Here is a 21,711-nt window from a genome sequence, read left to right as displayed (position 1 = left end):
CACGAGAGCATATTTATCAAGCAACCGATTTGAGCGAAAAACGAATACTTACATTGATTTTCGGTTCAGCTACAGAACGCTCCTAAACCAATCGCGTACTCCTTGCGTCGTCTTGATGAAGGACTCGAGGATGACACCCTAGTCTTCCGAAACGTAATCTCCGAGACGAATAAGAAAGATGAGTGGGCACAGTCTTTATCTCACTAGATCATGAAACTAGGTGTTTCGAGATCTCGCTCTTATTTAACTAAGAATGGAAACGAATTTCCGAGGGGAGGGAGAGGCAGATGCACGGCCAAGGGAGGCTAGTGATGCACGAAATTTTCACAAATAATTGCTTATTTTTGCCTTCTCATGAACCCCTATTTATAGTAGTAAAATGAGATATTCATGTAATCTTCCAGAATATTTTATTTCCTTTTATTGTGTTCACACTAGCGGATTAAATCTAGGCCACTGGATCTCAACAAGTGAATCCTACATTTTCTCTCATCCATCAGATCAATATCTATGGGATATTATTCTCTATTTAAATAGAGAATATTTTATTTAGTGAGATAATAAAGGAGAATATATTATTTCCTTTAAATATATTCTCATATATTCTCCTAAATACTTTCATTTAAATAAGGAGAGAATATAGGACAATATCTTATATTATTCTCCCTCCTTTATTTAAACAACTAAAGAGAAAATATTGGTAAATACCAATTTTGAAATTTTCGAACTTGATGGCACACGGCCAAGGTGATTTGCGCAATCCCTAGTGCCAAAAAACCTAATTCGACTTTTCCATGTGTGCAAGGTCCAATTGCTTAAAACCCAATTAATCATTTATTTACTTGGTCCAACAATAAACAAATAATTAATAATTGTTTATGTACTTGATCAAACAATAAATAAACAATTCTACCATAAATATTTATTTAATTATGCGAATACCCGTTTTCCAGAATTAATGATGTCAATCACAATTACTGCAAGTGAGATTAATAATGATAAACATTATTATACGAAAGTTCTTATCCGCCTTTATCAGAGCCGAATCAAGGACTATGGACCTAGTAATAGGAGCTTAACAAATCCGATGAAAAAGACGAAATAGTCCTTTCTCTTTTTCCATCGATTCGTCTAATCTTGGTCAAATACTCCACTTTGTAAGCCAAGACTAAACTCTCCTTTAATACTAGAATTATATTTACTCATCGTGACGAGTGTCCACTGATATAGTCAGTTCGTGATCAAGATCCTCCAGGTTCAACCCGTGTCAAGAGAAGTCAATTTTTCCGTTATACTTCTCTTGATACATATCAGCCCTAAGCATTGTTGCTTCCCCAGCGAAAGATTCTTTCGAACGTTACTTACTTCGAAAGTGCTAGCAATCTATCGGTTTTGGAATCAACCCTTAGGTGAGTGAACATTAACCTTCTTTCAGGAAGGCTGGATTCCGTATATGTAAATCACTTCCCACTCGAATCATGCTCTGAGAGACTCCCAAGACATAAGCTGTGATTAGCATGGATAGCCTTTTAGCGAATGAGTCAAAGAGCTCAGTAACATGACTCAGTGTCCATGATCACTTCAGGATTCAGATCAAGTCTCACTGTGACCATCATAGCGGCCTCGGTTAGTGTGTCGTAACGGTCCTTAAACAACACATCTACAACCAAGACATGTCCAAGTCGTACACTTACCACAAGTGTAGAATGCTCCCACATAGTGATCATCATTCACCTATGTGTTCCACATATATGACTTTAGATATAGCTTTCAAGGCGTATATCAGTCATCGACCTCGTTTTAGCTCACTGCTAGAACTCAGGTGCCCAGCACGTGACTCAGTTAGATACGGAGGCTATGGAAGATAGTTGTTATTGATTCTAATTGTTTAGAACTCAACCCACTAATCATATAATGCTAATAAAGAATCTTGTTATCGAATTTAGTAATCATTTATTCATTATCTTCAAGTGGGAAATATTCCCAACAATCTCCCACTTTGACCAGAGAAGATAAGTTTCCTTCAGCCAATTTAATTCTTTGCCATCATTATAGACGGTTTAGACTTTGACCCAGGATTGAGATTCTCATCATATGGATTCCCACTTTTATCTATACTCTATCATTTATGTCGATCTGACATATGTCCCATTTTCATATTATTCTAGTTCATGCATTTTTGCAAGTGATCTTTGACTTACCATTTAAGGTCAAGTCAAATTGTTCATAGTAAATAAATTTACTTTAGAACAAATTAACACTTCGCATACCTTTAGATTATACGCCAGACTTTATATCTAAAGATAACAAGTCTCCCTATCAAGGTGTACATCCCTTTGGTGCCAAAACAGGTTGCACCATTGCATGGTTTGATCTCATCACCACTTACTATAGTGTGATTTATTGAACGTGTTTAAATAAGAACTTTATTGACCTATTTCCATTACTTGGTTATTTATTGTTGATCCTTGTTTGTCGTGTTCATATTCAATATATACACAGGACTTTGAGGATCTACTATATTTAAATAACTAAGTATCTCACTATTTCCAGAAATTACAGTGTTTACAACACATGTAGTTATTCTCGGAAATACGACATTGTCTAAGGTCTAATTATTAGTCCTTTTTTTTAAGACAATGTCAATAGCCTCAACATTGAGCTCATACCTTATATTAATAAGTATGTTTGAGACATAATGGAACGAGCATGTCGTTTCTAAATTTAATTTTATAAACAGTTAGCTCAGTCAATTTACTTGTGTCATAATGAGGTCTAGAACTATAATAGTAATGACTTTATTCATGACACTTGTTTAGGAGCTACACTTATCGATCATTCTCAAAATATTGATTATAACAAACATCCATGTACAATCATGATTAGTTTCTTAAGTACTTAGGATCTACCTTTCATATTTCAAAAGGTTTAGTAGTATAACTACTTCGATCCATGTCTTTATGTTATTGGAACTCCATCCTCAAAGGACAGTTCATCTTCAATTTTGAAGATCCCAAATGAAGTGGTTCGTGGTATCAGAAAGAAGAGTATCATTGATGATAATGTCTCTCCTTAAGGGCTCAATCCCTTACCTTATAGCTTATTAAAGCTTAAACCATTTCATTAATCCTTTTATAGATCTCTCTATTCCTTTAAGCTAATAGCTTAACAGGTAGATCTATTAAATATGGGCTAATAACTTTCAGACAAGTTAGTTTGATCGAGAGTGATATCTCAAGATCATGTCTTTCCATTTAAGGAAAGTTTATTGTTGATGAGAGTGACAAGGATCCATTCTAGGATGCTCCCACTAGGTTATTGATTTGAACGACAAGATAATTCAAAATTATCCTTCCTTTCAATTCATTGATTTATGTGGCAAGGTAATCATTGATTACTCTTCCACTTTAATTATTGAATAATAGCATATACATTCCGGTTAAGGATGCCATCTTCAATGATGGGTTTAATCCTATGAAGGATGTTGCTATTTATTGAACAACAAGTGGCTAGATTTCATTAAAGAAAGCTCCCACTCTTTTTTTGAACAATAGTGACTAGAATCCAATTAAGGATGCTCCCACTCTATAATATTGGTTATTTAGTGACTAGGTTCCATTTATGGATGCTCCCACTATGTCAATGAATAAGAGTAGCTAGGTTCCAACTAAGGATGCTCCTACTCGATTATTGAATTTTAGAGTGACTAGGTTCCAATTAAGGATGCTCTCACTCAATCAATAAATCTAGAGTGGCTAGGTTCCATTCAAGGATGCTCCCACTCAATCAATACGAATATTAGTGACTAGGTTCCAATTAAGGAAGCTCCCACTAATTTAATTCATCATCAACACTAACTTTTAGTTGTGTCTCCTTTATTACTTATTATGCGCACAAGTCATTGTCGAATACTGGTAATAATTATTTAGACGTTTTCAAAGCTCTAAATAGTTCTTAAACAATAAAACATATTCAACATAAGAATTTAATGAAGCAATAAAAGCTAATTAAATTCTAACAGAGATAATAACTTAGAAAATATTTATATTTATTTATTGTGCTTCTATATAGCATACGAACGGAAAAAAAAATGACCTTCATATTCTATACCTTTTTCATAAGGACATAAGCATTCATGCATATTCAAATATCATAAAAGCAATCAAGGCATTCAATTATAGAAGGAAATATTTAAAGACACAACCATGTGTTCATAAATAATGTAATAAAACATAAAGAAAGAAAGATTCATCCTATCTGGAATAACCATAAAGGCTACAGTCCAGAAAACCTCGGATTATTAAATGACAAATCCCATGTTAAAAAATAAATCCAAAAATGAAAGTAATAAAACTAGCAGGAAATTAGATCTTCAAACGGAGCATGAGCTTCTCTACAATTCGGGCTTGAATCCGACATTGTTTAGCAAGCTCGTCTACACACGTGTGCTCCATCAGATCTGCTCTGCAACAAGAAAAGAAGTATCCTCATGAATAATTATCCTCAAAACATTTTTAGGATATCTTTAATCATGAATTTTAAGGTACCATATCAGCATTCTTCTTGTTTTTCTCAAGCTCAGCCAAGTACAAAGGACAATGCCTCTTCCAATGGCCTTCAGTGTTGCAGTGGTGGTATTTACCAATGCTTTCTCGCTTCTTCTCTTTTCCTTTTCCACTTCTCTTGAAGTTCTTCCTTTCCTTCTTAGCGGGACCTTTCCCCTTTGAAGTATTCGGGCGTACCTTAGATGACTCAGCACCAGAAGTCAACTTCTTCTTGGTTTTAGGCGAAGAACTCTTATCAGCATAGAGAGCTGACCCTTTGTTCTTCCCATGTCGAGTGATAGACTCGAAAGTCTGTAGTTCATTCAACAGCTGAGACAGTCCATACGTCAACTTGTTCATGATGTAGTTGGACGTAAACTATATGAAGTCACTCGAAAGAGAATTCAGGATTATTCTCACCTGAGTAACCTCATCCATCTGTGCCCCATGGAGTTCAGCTTCGGTGAAGTAGTTAGTCATCTTCATGACATGATCCTTCACCGGAGTTCCCGTAGTCATCCTAGTGCTAGTGCACTTACGGGTGAGCTCAATGCGGGCTTGCTCGCTTTGCATCCCAAACATTTGTTGCAACGAGTCAAGGATCTCCACAGCGGTCTCCTTCCCTTCCATCTTAGTTCGCAACGCATCAGATATGCTTGCGAGCATGTAGGCCACCACCTTGTTATTGGCAGTAGTCCACTTGTCATAGTCCTCCCTTAAGTTCTTGGAGGCACCATGAGCAGGAAGAGGATGTCTGTCTTCAGTGACGATAAAGCGAATGCTTTCACTCACAAGCACAATGTTGAGATTCGACTTCCACTTAGGGAAGTTATCTCCAGTCAGGACGTCTTTCGACAACAGGGCCATAATAGGGTTCGACATGATTACTAAAAACATAAAAGTACATTTATTAACAATATGAAAAGAAACAACCATCAATATAATTTAGGAAATAAAAACTATAATGCAAACATTCACGGGATAAAATACTAATCAAAAGAACTCAGTTTTTATATTCCAAGGTAATTCGACTAATAGCCACAGTCCGTTTCACTCTGGTGACGTAACGGAGTGCACCTAGTGAAAATGAGAACCATCTCAGATTAGTGAGCAATCATAGTACATGCACCTTCATAACTATGCTCACTAACTACCAATTTTATAGGAATCTTTGGCCACATGAGCAACCACCGGTTGGTTCATGCATGAGTCAACCCAACATTTCAGTGAAAGTAATCTAGCTCATACGCACTAGCGTAACTAGTACACGCAGAGATCAACCCTCCCACCTATCGTCAGAGACACAACCTTGGTATTGGAATCAGAAAAGCCCTTCCGAATGGAACTGACCACCATGTTTAGAAAACCGCCGGTCACGAGGGGATCTTTCATCCTCACGGTGTTGTGTCAATGTTGGAGACCTACGACTCAATATACTTTCAGTATTTTAATTTTCCTAGCATTAACTTTAATCTAGGTGATCCACTCGAGTTAACTAAGTCATATTTAAAACTCGAGTATTTCTAAGCTACCCTTAAAAACAGATGTTTCGATATAGCTTAGTGATTAGGAATTCGTGACATCTAGTCTTGATTATCCTAAAAGTATTCCATCACGGAAAATCTCCCAGTAGAGAAGGTGAGACACTAGGTCTTCTTAAGTACCTCTCAGCTTAGCCTCTTATCGGCTTGGTGACAAAGCTCTCTGATCCGTTCAACTCATTCATTAATTAACTATCCTAATCCAATTAGACAATTTTAATGAATAAAAGCCCATGAAAACCATTAACATACGATACATTATCTAAGTTATATCATACAAGCATGGCATAGTAATTAAATAAACAAGCAAGAGCATGCAAGAATGGTTTGATTCGGATTGATCGTTTCCTATTTGATTCTATAAAGTAAATCAAGATGAGCCCAATCATATTGGCCCATGGATTCAATTGGACCCATTCTTATGTCCTTTAGAAAAATAAATCAATATCAAATTATATAATTTTTCTAATTTTTATCGAAAAAATTAATTAAGTAAGGGCCCATTCCAATGTCCCATTTAAAATAAATCGATATCATAATCATTTATTTTGTAATGTTTTAAATAAAAATCATTAGGGCTCAGCCCATACAATTAATTAAATAAAACATTTAAAAACTTAATTTTTTTTTTCGGTAAATTTTTTATTTTTTTTAATGAGTGGGCCCGTGGGCCAACTAGGGTTTCCGGGCTGAGGCCCGGACGAATCCTCTAATCTTGACCCAGGTCAAGATTAGACTTGAGGCTGCACCGGACCGCCGCCGCCACGAGGGCGCGATCCGGCACGAAGAGGACGGCCGAGACTTGTCACAAAATTTTGTGACAAGTTTTCTTGTGGCGTAGTCGTGGAGGCTTTCTTCGTCCGTCATGCTTCTTCGTTGTGTGTCCGTCTCTCGCCGATCGTCGTGATCAAGAACGTCGCACCATCGGATTACAACAATAATAATAATAATTACATAAAACCTATACCCTTTGAATTTCGAGTTTACAAAAAATCTAGAAAAGCGATAATCAAATATTCTACGATCAAACCACGAATCACAATCTACATATCATATATTAAATTGCATGAAATTCACATCCACATATAATTTCATTCAAACCATATTTAAATTAATTACAAGAACGAATCGATTAATTAATCATAACATCTAGCTCTGATACCACTTGTTGGGGAAACAGGCGCGTATCAAACACGAACAATCGTTCTGATGCTACTCGTTTGAGATGATTCTACTATATAACCATATTAATGCGGAAAAATAATTAATTACGCTGATCATAAGCTAATTAAATTATGGTTATAATTAACAAGATCTAGTTATGTTTAATTAATTTAATTCACGAGAGCATATTTATCAAGCAACCGATTTGAGCGAAAAACGAATACTTACATTGATTTTCGGTTCAGCTACAGAACGCTCCTAAACCAATCGCGTACTCCTTGCGTCGTCTTGATGAAGGACTCGAGGATGACACCTTAGTCTTCCGAAACGTAATCTCCGAGACGAATAAGAAAGATGAGTGGGCACAGTCTTTATCTCACTAGATCACGAAACTAGGTGTTTCGAGATCTCGCTCTTATTTTACTAAGAATGGAAACGAATTTCCGAGGGAAGGGAGAGGCAGATGCACGGCCAAGGGAGACTAGTGATGCACGAAATTTTCACAAAATAATTGCTTATTTTTGCCTTCTCATGAACCCCTATTTATAGTAGTAAAAGGAGATATTCATGGAATCTTCCAGAATATTTTATTTCCTTTTATTGTGTTCACACTAGCGGATTAAATCTAGGCCACTGGATCTCAACAAGTGAATCCTACATTTTCTCTCATCCATCAGATCAATATCTATGGGATATTATTCTCTATTTAAATAGAGAATATTTTATTTAGTGAGATAATAAAGGAGAATATATTATTTCCTTTAAATATATTCTCATATATTCTCCTAAATACTTTCATTTAAATAAGGAGAGAATATAGGACAATATCTTATATTATTTTCTCTCCTTTATTTAAACAACTAAAGAGAAAATATTGGTAAATACCAATTTTGAAATTTTCGAACTTGATGGCACACGGCCAAGGTGATTTGCGCAATCCCTAGTGCCAAAAAACCTAATTCGACTTTTCCATGTGTGCAAGGCCCAATTGCTTAAAACCCAATTAATCATTTATTTACTTGGTCCAACAATAAACAAATAATTAATAATTGCTTATTTACTTGATCAAACAATAAATAAACAATTCTACCATAAATATTTATTTAATTCTGCGAATACCCGTTTTCCAGAATTAATGCTATCAATCACAATTACAGCAAGTGAGATTAATAATGATAAAATTATTATACGAAAGTTCTTATCCGCCTTTATCAGAGCCGAATCGGGGACTATGGACCTAGTAATAGGAGCTTAACAAATCCGATGAAAAAGACGAAATAGTCCTTTCTCTTTTTCCATCGATTCGTCTAATCTTGGTCAAATACTCCACTTTGTAAGCCAAGACTAAACTCTCCTTTAATACTAGAATTATATTTACTCATCGTGACGAGTGTCCACTGATATAGTCAGTCCGATGAAAAAGACGAAATAGTCCGTTCTCTTTTTCCATCGATTCGTCTAATCTTGGTCAAATACTCCACTTTGTAAGCCAAGACTAAACTCTCCTTTAATACTAGAATTATATTTACTCATCGTGACGAGTGTCCACTGATATAGTCAGTTCGTGATCAAGATCCTCCAGGTTCAACCCGTGTCAAGAGAAGTCAATTTTTCCGTTATACTTCTCTTGATACATATCAGCCCTAAGCATTGTTGCTTCCCCAGCGAAAGATTCTTTCGAACGTTACTTACTTCGAAAGTGCTAGCAATCTATCGGTTTTGGAATCAACCCTTAGGTGAGTGAACATTAACCTTCTTTCAGGAAGGCTGGATTCCGTATATGTAAATCACTTCCCACTCGAATCATGCTCTGAGAGACTCCCAAGACATAAGCTGTGATTAGCATGGATAGCCTTTTAGCGAATGAGTCAAAGAGCTCAGTAACATGACTCAGTGTCCATGATCACTTCAGGATTCAGATCAAGTCTCACTGTGACCATCATAGCGGCCTCGGTTAGTGTGTCGTAACGGTCCTTAAACAACACATCTACAACCAAGACATGTCCAAGTCGTACACTTACCACAAGTGTAGAATGCTCCCACATAGTGATCATCATTCACCTATGTGTTCCACATATATGACTTTAGATATAGCTTTCAAGGCGTATATCAGTCATCGACCTCGTTTTAGCTCACTGCTAGAACTCAGGTGCCCAGCACGTGACTCAGTTAGATACGGAGGCTATGGAAGATAGTTGTTATTGATTCTAATTGTTTAGAACTCAACCCACTAATCATATAATGCTAATAAAGAAACTTGTTATCGAATTTAGTAATCATTTATTCATTATCTTCAAGTGGGCAATATTCCCAACAGAATGGTGGGTCATGTTCGGAATCCAAACACCCATTTTGCGAAAGTTGGCAATGAGAATCTTGTCTCAAACCGCATCGTCATCGGTGTGCGAGAGAAATCGGAGCACGTTCGCACTTGTCCACACAAAGAAACGAAATCGACTGGCGTACATTAGATTGGAAGAACTTGTTTTTTGTAGCTACAACATGAAGATGCAATTACAAGACATCGGAAACGACGTCGCAAACAGGAAAGATCCTTTGGATATGATCCAAAGATCATTGGAGGTCATGCAATAGATCCGACCAGTTCATCTCGACGATCAAGATCAGAATCCCAACCCACATGAAGGCATTGATGTGGACACTGTATTAAGTGAAGACATTGGTCAGACTTTGCATGGATCATCAGACGATGGACGTGGTACTAATTATGGTGACGATGATGGAGGTGGTGGTGACTTGTCAGCTTTGGTGCTAGTCAAGAGGTTGGTGGTGGTAGTGGTGAAGGTCAACTTTACAATCCGTGGACTATGGAACAAGGTTATCAAGCCACACAATATGAAGATCACGGGCACGGCGTCAAAGATTTGACAGGTTAGTGTATTCAAATTTAAATATTTCTAAGTTCACAAACAATGTACATATGATTAATATGGAAAATAATATATTATATGTTTCACAGGTCGGGAAAATACTTTTACTTTGATTCTGGGTCGTATTACGCCGGTGGAATAGAGAGGAACGGCGCACTACATGTCTTCTAGTAGTGACTACGGCGTCTTACTTACCGTTACCATAATCCAATAGGAGTGCCACGGCCACAGGTTAATCCGCAAAGAAGTGCGCGTTGTACCTTTAGTGTACGCGTAGATCAGTTCGCTGTCAAGCACAATATAGCATGTGTACCAGGATGTCCACTCATAAGTGATGTCGTGGGATATGATCAAGCCGACTACGACAGACATGTTCAAAACTTCCAAAAATCGTACAAGGGGCATTTCATATGGTGCCAATATTGCGAGCTTCAAGAAAATCAACCGTGTTTTATCCAACTGGGACATCCCTCAGGACTCTATTGATTCATTTCATTTTCTATTGTAATTATATGTGTGTATAACATATTTATTTCATGATGGATTTTGTGGTATGTCATTCAATATGAAACATTTATGCTAGATATATATGATTTCAAGTGTTTTAAATTTGTATTATATTTATAAATTTATATATGTTCGTTTAGTTTGCAACATTATTTCCGTTCGGTTTTCCATATTTTATCGTTCGATTTTTCGTTAACGTGTTGGTTTTCCGTAAATCAGGAGACTCGAAACGGCATCGAAAACGGCATTTAAATCCTTGCACCAAACACATTAACTTAAATCTTAAACATTCAAAACAGTTAGATAAAAGTCACTTTTACTTTTTATTTATTATTATTTAATAAACATAAGCATAACTTCTCCTTGAACTCAAATTTGGTGAAAACAAAGTAGAAAAAAAATTGTCATGAAGTCTTGAAACAATTTGTATATAAATTTCTAGTTTCTATATTTTTAAATCGATTATTTGAGCTTTAAATTTTAAATTATTAATTAGTTATCTTTTTTCTTGATTTTCTTTATTAAGAGAGAAAATGAATTGAATAATTCTAAAAAAATGAGTTCTTGATAAATTTTTCATAAAGAAAGATTTAGTTACTATATGTAAAGAAAGATTTAGTTATCATAAGTAACGAAGGAGACTAATAGAACTTCACAACTTTTTTTCTTTTACATGTTTTGCCTATTTGTTAAGCAGATGGATAAACAAATAGAAAACTTCACGCACATCAATTGAGATATTGATGAATTTTTTATTTATTTATAGTGGAAAGTATAAAATTTTGATATTTAATATAATGATGATTAATTATACTACTTTTTCCTTTCAATATATCTTTGTTTTTTAAGGCCTAGTATTTGTTTTCGCCTAAGGCCTCGGCAGGTCTTGGGCCAGCCCTAGGTAGACCCCGACCAGGTCGAACCATGCGCCGACAAAGCGGGCATGCTCGGCCCCAATTTTGGCAAACGAGGCTTCATTGAGGGCCAATGTTCTCTTGGTGAGCTATTGTTTCTTTTGCCATCTTGGCGTTATTATTGCCATTGTTCCATTTTAAGGGACAGATTTTCAACCTATAGCAAATAGCAATATTAAAAAATAAAGCCCACAAACAATAATAATATTTTTAATATCTCTTTATTTATTAATATCAAATTATGGGTAACTATTTTTGACAGATGGAGTGCGTGACTTAGCACGTAGTCCTGTAGTAGTAGGATAGGAAGGAAGAGGATATTTTGCTAGGCGCAAATTTGTCGTATTTGCTTCTTCATATTATAATATATACTAATGACGGATAAATATAAATGTAAATGTGTAACTATTTTTGACAAATGGAGTGCGTGAGTTGACACGTAGCACTGTAGAAGTAGGATAGGAAGGAAGACGATATTTCGCTAGGCGCAAATTTGTCGTGTATGCTTCTCCATATTATAATATATATATAATAACGACGGATAAAAAAGAAAGAAAAATTGTCTCATTTGTCACCAATTTCGTAACATTTTCTCATTTTTCATCAGAAGACTAATTTACATTAAAATACCACCATCTATGTCAATAATATTGACATCTATTTTTGCCCTTCACTATGAAATGTCAACATTATTGACATATTGGTGACATTTTGTCCCAAATTAATATTTTAGTGGAAAATGGGAAAATGTTATAAAATTAGTGGTAAAATGGGCAATTTCTCTAAAAAAAAAACTCGAGGCAATTGCATAATTTGCCACCAATTTCATAATATTTTCCAATTTTTCACCAAAAGACTAATTTGACCAAAAATATCATCGATATGTCAACAATGTTGACATCTAATAGTGAATGGCAAAAATAAATGTCAACATTGTTGACATACATGGTGAAATTTTGGGCCAAATTAATTTTTTGTGAAAAGTGATAAAATGTTATGAAATTGATGACAAATGAAACAATTTCTTAAAAAAAAAAACAACATTTACCATAATTAAACAACATTTGTACAAGAGGAATAAAATAATTCCTATTTTGGCATCAACATCAACAATCAACAAAACAAAGCTGACAAAAAAAAACACTACTTTTCAAACTCTCAACCTCCTCTCTCAGAGGAAAAAACAACAGCCTCCTCTCTGGCACGTGAGAACCGCCACGTGTCGACCACCGATCTCGGCGAATTTGCGAGGTCGTCTTTCAGGACCGACTTTCATTTTTATGTTCTGTTTTCATAACTTTATTAGGGTTTTGACTTGTCACAGAGGGAGATATGGGAAGAGGAAAAGTGGAGATGAAGATAATCGAGGACAAGCACAGCCGAAACGTGACCTTCTCGAAGCGAAGGAAAGGTCTCATGAAGAAAGCCTCTGAGATCTCTGTTCTGTGCGACGTTGAGATCGCTCTCATCGTCTTCTCTTCCGCTGGAAAGCTCTTCAACTATTCTAGCCATCAGTGGTACTTTTTTCTCTTAATCCTTGGGCTTCTAAATAGGGTTCATAATTTGCCTTTTAACTCTGTCATAAATTCGAAATCTGAGTGTCAAGAGACAAACTAACCCTCTCACACAATATACAAAATGATTATTAATTTTTATTTTATTTTATAATAATTTCATTCGTGTTCCTTATTGCAATTCGTTGTTACATGATGTTACCCTGTAATAGATTGAATTATTTGATAAAATTTTATGTAAATTTATTTATAATATTATAATTTATTTCCTTATAATTAAGATATCCAAAGAAACATTGTAATGAAATTGCCCTGATACACCCATCCACAGAGATTATAGAAACTCTCATAATTGATTAGTTTGTTGTAATAGTTATAATTATGAGACGTTAAGCCGTTAAGGCTCTCTAGTATCTATATTGAGACATCATAGTGAGGACACGGCAGACGTACAAGTCGAATGTATTCTCTTTTTGTCTTCAATCACTTTTGAGTAAGCCCACTTATCTAAGTACATATATATATACATATATTCAATGATATATATATATATATATATACTATGTAACTTTTAAAAAAAAAAAAAAAAATTGTATATGCATTTGTTTAAACTTGTTTTTTTGTTTAACAGTATATTGATAGTGTACAAGTATTGTATTTGCTATCCGAATGTTTTTTGATAGTTATTTTTCACTCAAAGAGAAGTTACTCCTTTCCTTGTGTGGTCTATATTTTTAAGGGGATCGAGCTCTAACACAATTAGATTGATTGAAATGATCGATGCACCAATTTTATTAATAAAAGGAGCAATACTTCCGGTGTTTGCAAAACATTTAATGATTTATTTGTTAATTTTTTGTGGTTCCCTATCTAGGGTTTGATCTAAAGTTTCAAGGTACGTTCGACTACAAAATTTAGGAAAGTATGCCTATGATTTAAACTTTCATAAGAAGCTCAAGGTAGAGCATGCTTGTTGGAAGGCTAGCCAAATTCCATCATGTATTTGTGCATGGACAAGTTTCATAAGCTAAGTACCAATGTGGCTGCTCAAGTCACCTATCACTTATAAGACATTGTCCATCGCTCGACCTCATACCTACCTCGTGTGGATGTCAAGGAGAAAGAAATGAATGATAGTATTCACTTCACTTTCGTACTCAAGGAAAATGCTCACAAAAAATCACCCATACATTATCCATATCATATATAAGAGATCTCGCATTGAAAGAAGCTTGAAAGGGTCTCTTCCCATATTGACGAGTTCATGTTCCGAACACAAAATTATTCTTTTAAGTGTTGTCTTCGAGAAAAGGGTTCCAAAAAAATGATAATTTTCAATATAAGTACGAGATGGAATATATAACTTGCAGACCATCATATCCCATGTCTTTTGCAACGAGCTTAGTTTCTTTTGACTAAATTGGGCCGCCTCAGCTCACTCATTAGGATTTGTCATTCTAGAACTCACGAAATACGAAATGAATACCTTTGACATTAAGACAAGAATGCGAGTGTTTGAAGGAAATACGAACCTTTGTTTTATTGCTCCTATTACAATGAATACTTGATATTCTAGATTCCTAGTGTTAAATTTCATCTTAACACGGTGTCAAGTAGAGAGGTCCAACTAATATATAATTACATGTCCATTCACGCACACGACCAATGTAGGACTTTTCCAGTTCAATACTCCTCACGCGTAGCGTGACCGTGACCAGGTCGAGTAACAATCCTCCTCACGTTTCGCGTGGCCCAGGCCAAATCAAGTTGTGTGAATGTACAAGGCTTTGATACCATGCTAAATTCAATCTTAAAACCAGTTGGTGTCAAGTGGAGAAGTCCAACCGATATATAAACACATGTTCATTCACACACACAACTAATGTGAGACTATTTCACTTCAATACTCCCCATCACGCGTAGCGTGACTAGGCTAAGTAACAATCCCCATTACGCTTCTCGTGGGTTTGGCCAAATTCAAGTTGTTTTAATGTACAAGGTTCTGATACCATGTTGAATTCCATCTTAAAACCAATTGGTATTAAGTGGAGAGGCTCAACTGGTATATAAACACATGTCCATTCACACATACAACCAATGTGAGACTATCCCACTTCAATACTCCCATTCACGCGTAGCGTGATCAGGCCGAGTAACAATCTCTCTCACGCTTCGCGTAGCCATGGCCAAATTCGAGTTGTGTGAATGGACAAACTCCGATACCATGTTAAATTTCATCTTGAAACCAATTGGTACTAAGTGGAGAAGCTCAACTAATATATAAACACGTCCATCCACACACACCAATGTGGGACTATTCCACTTCAATGGGGAGTATTGAAGTGGAATAGTCTCACATTAGTTGTGTGTGAATGAAGATGTATTTATATATCGGTTGGACCTCTCCACTTAACACTAATTGGTTCTAAGTGGAGAGGTTCAATTTATATATAAATCGATTTCCATTCACACACACAATCAATGTGGGATTATCCCACTTCAATATCTAGATCTCTAGGGTCGAGCAGTTATTTTGGCTAAACATCCTTTCGGACCTCCATGCTCTGTTACGTGGATGCAAGACTCTTATCAACACGTGACACTTTGCTCGTAGTAGGAGTTAAGAGTTCTTACTTTGTTTCCTTCACCCATTCATATGTTAGTAAGAGATAATGTGCTTTATTGAACAGACTTCTACCATATTGAAAAGTAAAAACACCACCCCTTCTCAAGATCAAATATCTAAAATGTCTCGCATTGTCTTAAAGGAGGTCAACACAAACTTCCACTAGAGGCATTAGTATAGTCCTACACCCATTAAAGTGACATAAATTACAGTACCTCAAACATAAAAGTGACATTCTAATGCATAATAAACTACACGAGAATAATAAATCACATGTTCATCAAGGATTACCCATATATCCAAGAAAAACTATAAACGTTCACAATTTGTTTGGGTACCTTTCTATGCTTTGAGCAAGGTCACCTAGGCCGAAAAGGTCACCCAAAGTTTAGGAAGAAACATTTCCTAGGAATAAATTCCTCGATTGGTCCATACTCAAAGAAACATATACACTCGCTTTCAAATAAAAATGTCTCAACTTTGAGAAAACACAAAGATTGTTGAAATATTTTCCACCTCGACCACGATATTCAATAATTGGTCCGAAGAGCTACTAATATTCTCATAATTTTCAACCCCGTATAAGTGAGAACAAATCTAGTCATGTTAGTGGGACAAAGCAGGCTAGAAAGAAAGAATTATGTGGTGATGTACTCTTGTACCAAAGTTACAAGTTCGTGGAATAATCTAATTAGATGCTTGAAATGGGGGCACTACCGGTGATTACACAATTGAGAAGAGTATATGTAGATTGATTTTGTGATGGAATTCCATGATACTTTCACAATAATATCACAACCCATAAAGCCCAAATGGATATCTGATTCAATCGTTGAGATTCGGTCCAATATGAGCGAACGCAAAGAGTCACCATCTTGAGAGGGCATATTAGGAATCCCACATTGAAAATAAATGAGAATTAACAAGAGTTTATAAAAGTCATGTGTTACTTCTCTCATTGTCAATTGGTTTTGAGATAGAACCACATGATACCTCCACACAATAGATGAAGGGATAAAATCATATCCTTCCTTGAAAACTGAACAATTTTGATGATATGAAATGCAATGAGTAAAAATAATATGCATTTTGACACATCTACATATAAGTGGTGCTGGGTGAGCATGACTTTCAATCTAACACCAATTTTCAATCTCACCAATTCCAGAGGTGTTGCAAGATATATAGGTTGTATGAACTCTAAAAGTCTACCAATTGATCTTGTGGTAAGGATATGTGAATAATAGTTTATTAGGGTAAAATTTCAATTAAAGTATAGGCTAGCGATTCGCTTCTTAACAACATTAACATGTCGTCGTTGACCAAGCATGTATGTATAGATCACTATATTAGTCTCTGGAGAATAATATCAATATGGAATCAAGATTTCCTATGAATTTTAGTGATCCCGTCAAAAATACTAAATATTAGGGAGGCAATAAAATACCGCGGATGATATCTATCATCAAAAGGGGAAACAGCCTAGATTATGAGTTCTACGAATTCTGCCAAAACAATAGAGGGCAAGGCTTACTATGGAGACAATAAAGATAAGCTTCGCCATCATCCACAATGTATAAATCTAAGATTATAGCACAAAATAGTATCTCGTACAATACCCATACTCATACAAAGATCAATGACAATCCACATTAAACCTATGGGTATGGCTAGTACCATATTTTTATCAATTAATAATTGAGTAACTAATCCACCAAAGTTTGGAGATTTTCTAAATGACTAACTTTTTGTAAATTTTAAGTAAATGACCTTATGGTGATGTGTCATTATTTGAACATTTTTAACATTCTACTTTTGACATTGGACTCTGATGGTTATTTACAATTATTAACGAATATTTACAACTATTAATGTCTCATTGACTTCGTTAATAAAATATCGTGGCTATTTATTTAAAATTTACCAAAAGTTTGCTATATGAAAACACTTTGAGTTTTTATATGACTCAATATCTAGAGAGCCCTATTTTTATTACGTGCAATGCTGATTATCGCCAATGCTCTCTGAATCGTGCCAATACATCCTATAGTTCCTAAGACACCTAACACCGGTTATATTTATGTAAACTAGTCTAGTTTGGTTCCTAATTAAACTTGGAAGTGCAATCTAAATTAGGCAAAACAAAGTCTTCAAGTTTGTAGGCAAGTAAAACTTGTTCTCCAAATTTGTCTTTGTTAATAATGGTTAGCATGCTTATATTAGAATGATTGAATTTTTTAGGAGTTTAGATAAAACTCGAATACTTTACGAAATGGTCTAAATCGGGATCCAACCGTTCAATCAATGGTGTTATCCGGTCCCAAGTTTTCCAAAACATTTAGAACGGCTTGGTCCGTTTCTAAGACTGACCTGAGACCCTAACCTAACATGCACAACCTATGTTCCGCAGCTTCAATTTAACACAATACAGTCCTAAGTATAAGCATGCCATCACTTTTGAGCCTTCAACTTATAAGATTGACATTTATATACTAGTATTAAAAACCTTCGTGTTGGATTCACCTTTGCAACAGGAGAAATTGCAGCTAAAACACAAGGGAGTCAGCGAGATTCAGCTCAGAGAAGCTGTTACGTTATTTTTAAGCTCGAAGGCATCATATTTACAACAAAGCTTTCTATAAATAGAGAAGTAAGATAAGTGGTGGGGCATACAACAATTGCTGCCGCCAATATTTTGGGAAGTGGCAGTGGAAATTCTCCAAAAGAAGTTCTCCACAAGCATGGAAAGCTTAATTCAAACACTTACAATAATGATTTACTCATTAACATTCTCTTTTGGGTCTTTTGTTCACATAAATGGCATAAGAAATTTGACTGAAGTTTGCTAATGTTTCTGAAAACCTACATGTTACTAAGCATTTAGTACTAAAGAATCTCCCAGTCTCTTGGCCATTTTACTAAAGTTTCAGGAAATAAATTTGGCAGCTAAACTATCATTTATTAGTAAAGTTTATAAATTTTTCTGTTTTTTTTTTCCAATTCTAATTTTTGTTGAATTTTTCTTTCTGGCTAAAACATATTGTTTTTTCTATAGAATAATTCTTTGAGACCAAAACTTGACTCTATTGGCTTCTAAGTTTTTTTTATTATTCCTTACTGGGCATATATGCCAGTATTTAAGTATAGGCTAAGCTAATTTGATTTTTCGAGCTTCGATTATCCTTTTCTTTTAGTATAAACATAATTCACAGAAGTGGTGTGAAGAACAAAAATATGACATGGCATAGGATTTGGATTGGAAGTGATTTTTTTTTTTTTTTTTGTGTGGATAATTTCATTTTGGATGACTCTTTATGTTAACAGGGCTATATATTGCTGAGATATCTACAATTATACTTTCAGTTTGGACAAAACACTCAACCGATACAAGAGAATTGCCAGTGCAGAAGCTGCTTTCAACAAGCTACCTGGTGAATCAAAGGTATTCATATCTATAGCGCTAATTCATCCTCTGCTATTTTTGCACTTTCTTGGTTCATACAAATATATATGTGCAGAAGTATGAGATTGAAGAAGCTGATGATGGATATTTGACTAATGATGAAGTTTTGAAATCCGCAATAAGGTGTGTTTGACTGCATTTAACACGGACATGTCATTTCTGAGATTACATTATCAAAGCTAATTATTTGTTATGTGTTTTTGTTTTTTTGTGTGTGTACTATAATCTACAATACAGTGACCCCATAATCGAACAACTATCTGTAAAGGATCTAGCAAGCCTTGAAACAGATCTATATGCGTTGTTAGAAAAAACAAGAAAAAGAAAGGTCAGTTTGATTTTTTCTACAGATATCTTCTCTCATATTATCCATTTCAACCCTAAAAAAAAAAAGAAACATATTGATGCTATAAAAAGTAACACTAGCTACTTTAAAAAAAATTGTTTACATGTTTCCCCTGCAGTCGGAACTAATGGTTGAAACTTTGAAGAAACTTGCTGAGAAGGTATTGGAAGAAAAATGAAAATTGAATTGCCATTTTAAATTTTTTTATTATAGAACATCTCTTTAGTAGTTTTGGTTTTAACAAAACATGAAATAACTCGAAGAAATATTAAAGAGACTGACCATGGATGTGGATTCAATAATTCATATATTTTTTTCTGAGCTCAGGAAACACAGCTGATAGAAGTGAATCGTTTACTTCAAAACCAGGTAACCAATGGACTGTGTAAAACATATATATATATATATATATATATATAGAGACAGAGAGACGTGTGCATTTTTTACTAATGTCTCCGGTTTCAATGTTTATAAAGACCTTTTTTCTTTTGAGTTGCAGGTTGATGCAGTTATCGACGGTGAGCAGAGCCAAAACGACGACGTTTAAAGAGATGGATTTTGACGTGATTGGCTCGAACGAAGGTGATGTAAATTTGCCAAATCAGATTTCCGCATTCAATTGAATACTTTTTTTGACAATTGGCGGTATTACAAATTTACAAGTGTGTATTTGTGTAATATAAAGACTCTCTCTGTCTCTCTCTCCCTCTCGTGCCTTTCCCATATATTTGCCAGGATGATTCTCTTTTTCTTATTGGGAGCTGTGACAATAAGATATTTATACTCCAAACTTCTTTACTGTGATTTGTTTTTTTCCGAGTAGATTATTATTTCCCATTCCGAAGTGCCCTCGAATCAAGATAACACATTTCTTGTGAAGAATATAGTAGTGTTTTTCTTTATAACTAAAAGATTAAAGGCTTTCTTTGATTTATTTCAGTTTGTCTCGTAAATTATTTTATCTTTCATGCTCATTTAGGCATTTTCTTCCCGTACGTAAAGTAAAGGTTTTGAGTGAATGGCTTCAAATATCATTATTGCTTACTTCAAGTGAAATGGATTTTGATTGACCGGGCTTAAATACCGTTACGGGCATTTACTAGCCTTTTTCTTTCATATGAAGAGGGTTTTATATTGATCGAGTCTAAATCAAAATGGGCTATAATGTTTTGTTAAATGGTAACACCTGTAAATATTGGTCTTGAATTTTATTGTTTTGTATTTCTGCTATAGTTTGTACAGTGTTTTAATTCTACTTGTACAGCTATCCCTTGTGTCTATAAAAGAATGAAGCTTAGAGTTAGTTAGCGTGCGTTTTATTTTTGTTAGAAATCTGTAAAGAGTTGTACATAGAGATTCCTTGGGTTGTAAGGTTCTCTGTTTGTAGTTGTCCAAAAAGAGTTGTACATAGAGATTCCTTGGGCTGTAAAGTTCTCTGTTTGTAGTTGTCCTCTGTGATTCATTGTAATAGAGAAAAAGCTAGTGACGAAGAGAAAAACAAGAAGAGACAAGAGTATCTCTCCCTCGGTCTGGATTAGATCAATTGATCGTACCAGGATACATCGATGTGTTCTTTTCTTTCAGTTTTTTTCCTTTTCTCTTTTCATACACGCAAATCATCAAACACATCAAACACATTCTAAGTAAACGTGAGGTTTTGATGAACAATCAGGGTTTTAATGTTACAATTGGTATCAGAGCTTCTGGTTAGGCTCACTGTTCAAGAATGGGTGTCACGAAGATCGATCTCGACAGATTCGATGGAAAGGGGGATATTAACCTCCGGCGACAAAGAATGTGAGCAATCCTTGTGCAAATTAAGGTCACGAGAGTTCTAGACGCAGAGAAGCCATGGCCAGAGAAGACGACGCCTGAAGCGAAAGAAGAGGCGATGGAATTGGCCTATAGCATGATCATTCTCAAGAGACAGAGAGTTCTTCGCGAAGTTGCCAAAGAGAAAACCGCCGCTGTGGTTTGGGCAAAATTGAAGAGCCTGTACATGACGAAAACACTCACCAACCGTATCTATCTCAAGGGAAGGCTCTTCGGTTTTAAGATGAACGAAGAAAAGACGATCGACGACAATGTGGATGATTTCATCAGACTCGTCATTGAGTAGAGAATATCGGAGTTAAGGTCGAAGATGAAGACCAAGCGGTAATAATCTTGAATTCACTTCCCAAGTCCTTTGCAAATTTTGT

General features: G+C 35.3%; 1 protein-coding gene across 1 annotated transcript; it reads left to right on the top strand.

Annotated features, from left to right (window-relative positions):
• Positions 1-12,657: 12,657 nt before the first annotated feature.
• LOC149398073 (MADS-box transcription factor 14-like) lies at positions 12,658-20,347 on the top strand. The gene is made up of 8 exons (XM_089616122.1): positions 12,658-12,812; positions 12,886-13,078; positions 19,065-19,143; positions 19,220-19,287; positions 19,402-19,492; positions 19,629-19,670; positions 19,838-19,879; positions 20,010-20,347. The coding sequence occupies exons 2-8, from the start codon at positions 12,894-12,896 to the stop codon at positions 20,055-20,057; spliced, it is 555 nt and encodes a 184-aa protein (XP_089472248.1). The 5' UTR covers positions 12,658-12,812; positions 12,886-12,893; the 3' UTR covers positions 20,058-20,347.
• Positions 20,348-21,711: the final 1,364 nt, after the last annotated feature.

The sequence above is a fragment of the Urtica dioica genome, chromosome 5 (genome assembly GCF_054948205.1).
Source record: "Urtica dioica subsp. dioica isolate 48M chromosome 5, U.dioica_male_clone48M_v1_H2, whole genome shotgun sequence".
Taxonomy (NCBI): domain Eukaryota; kingdom Viridiplantae; phylum Streptophyta; class Magnoliopsida; order Rosales; family Urticaceae; genus Urtica; species Urtica dioica.
The sequence above is the reverse complement of the archived record's forward strand: the minus strand, read 5'-3'. Positions and strand labels throughout refer to the sequence as shown.

Coding starts and splice junctions, on each gene's coding strand:
- LOC149398073 (XM_089616122.1), top strand. CDS start 12,894: ATGGGAAGAGGAAAAGTGGAGATGAAGATAATCGAGGACAAGCACAGC. Junction 13,079..19,064: donor AACTATTCTAGCCATCAGTG/GTACTTTTTTCT, acceptor TTATACTTTCAG/TTTGGACAAAACACTCAACC. Junction 19,671..19,837: donor TGAAGAAACTTGCTGAGAAG/GTATTGGAAGAA, acceptor TTCTGAGCTCAG/GAAACACAGCTGATAGAAGT.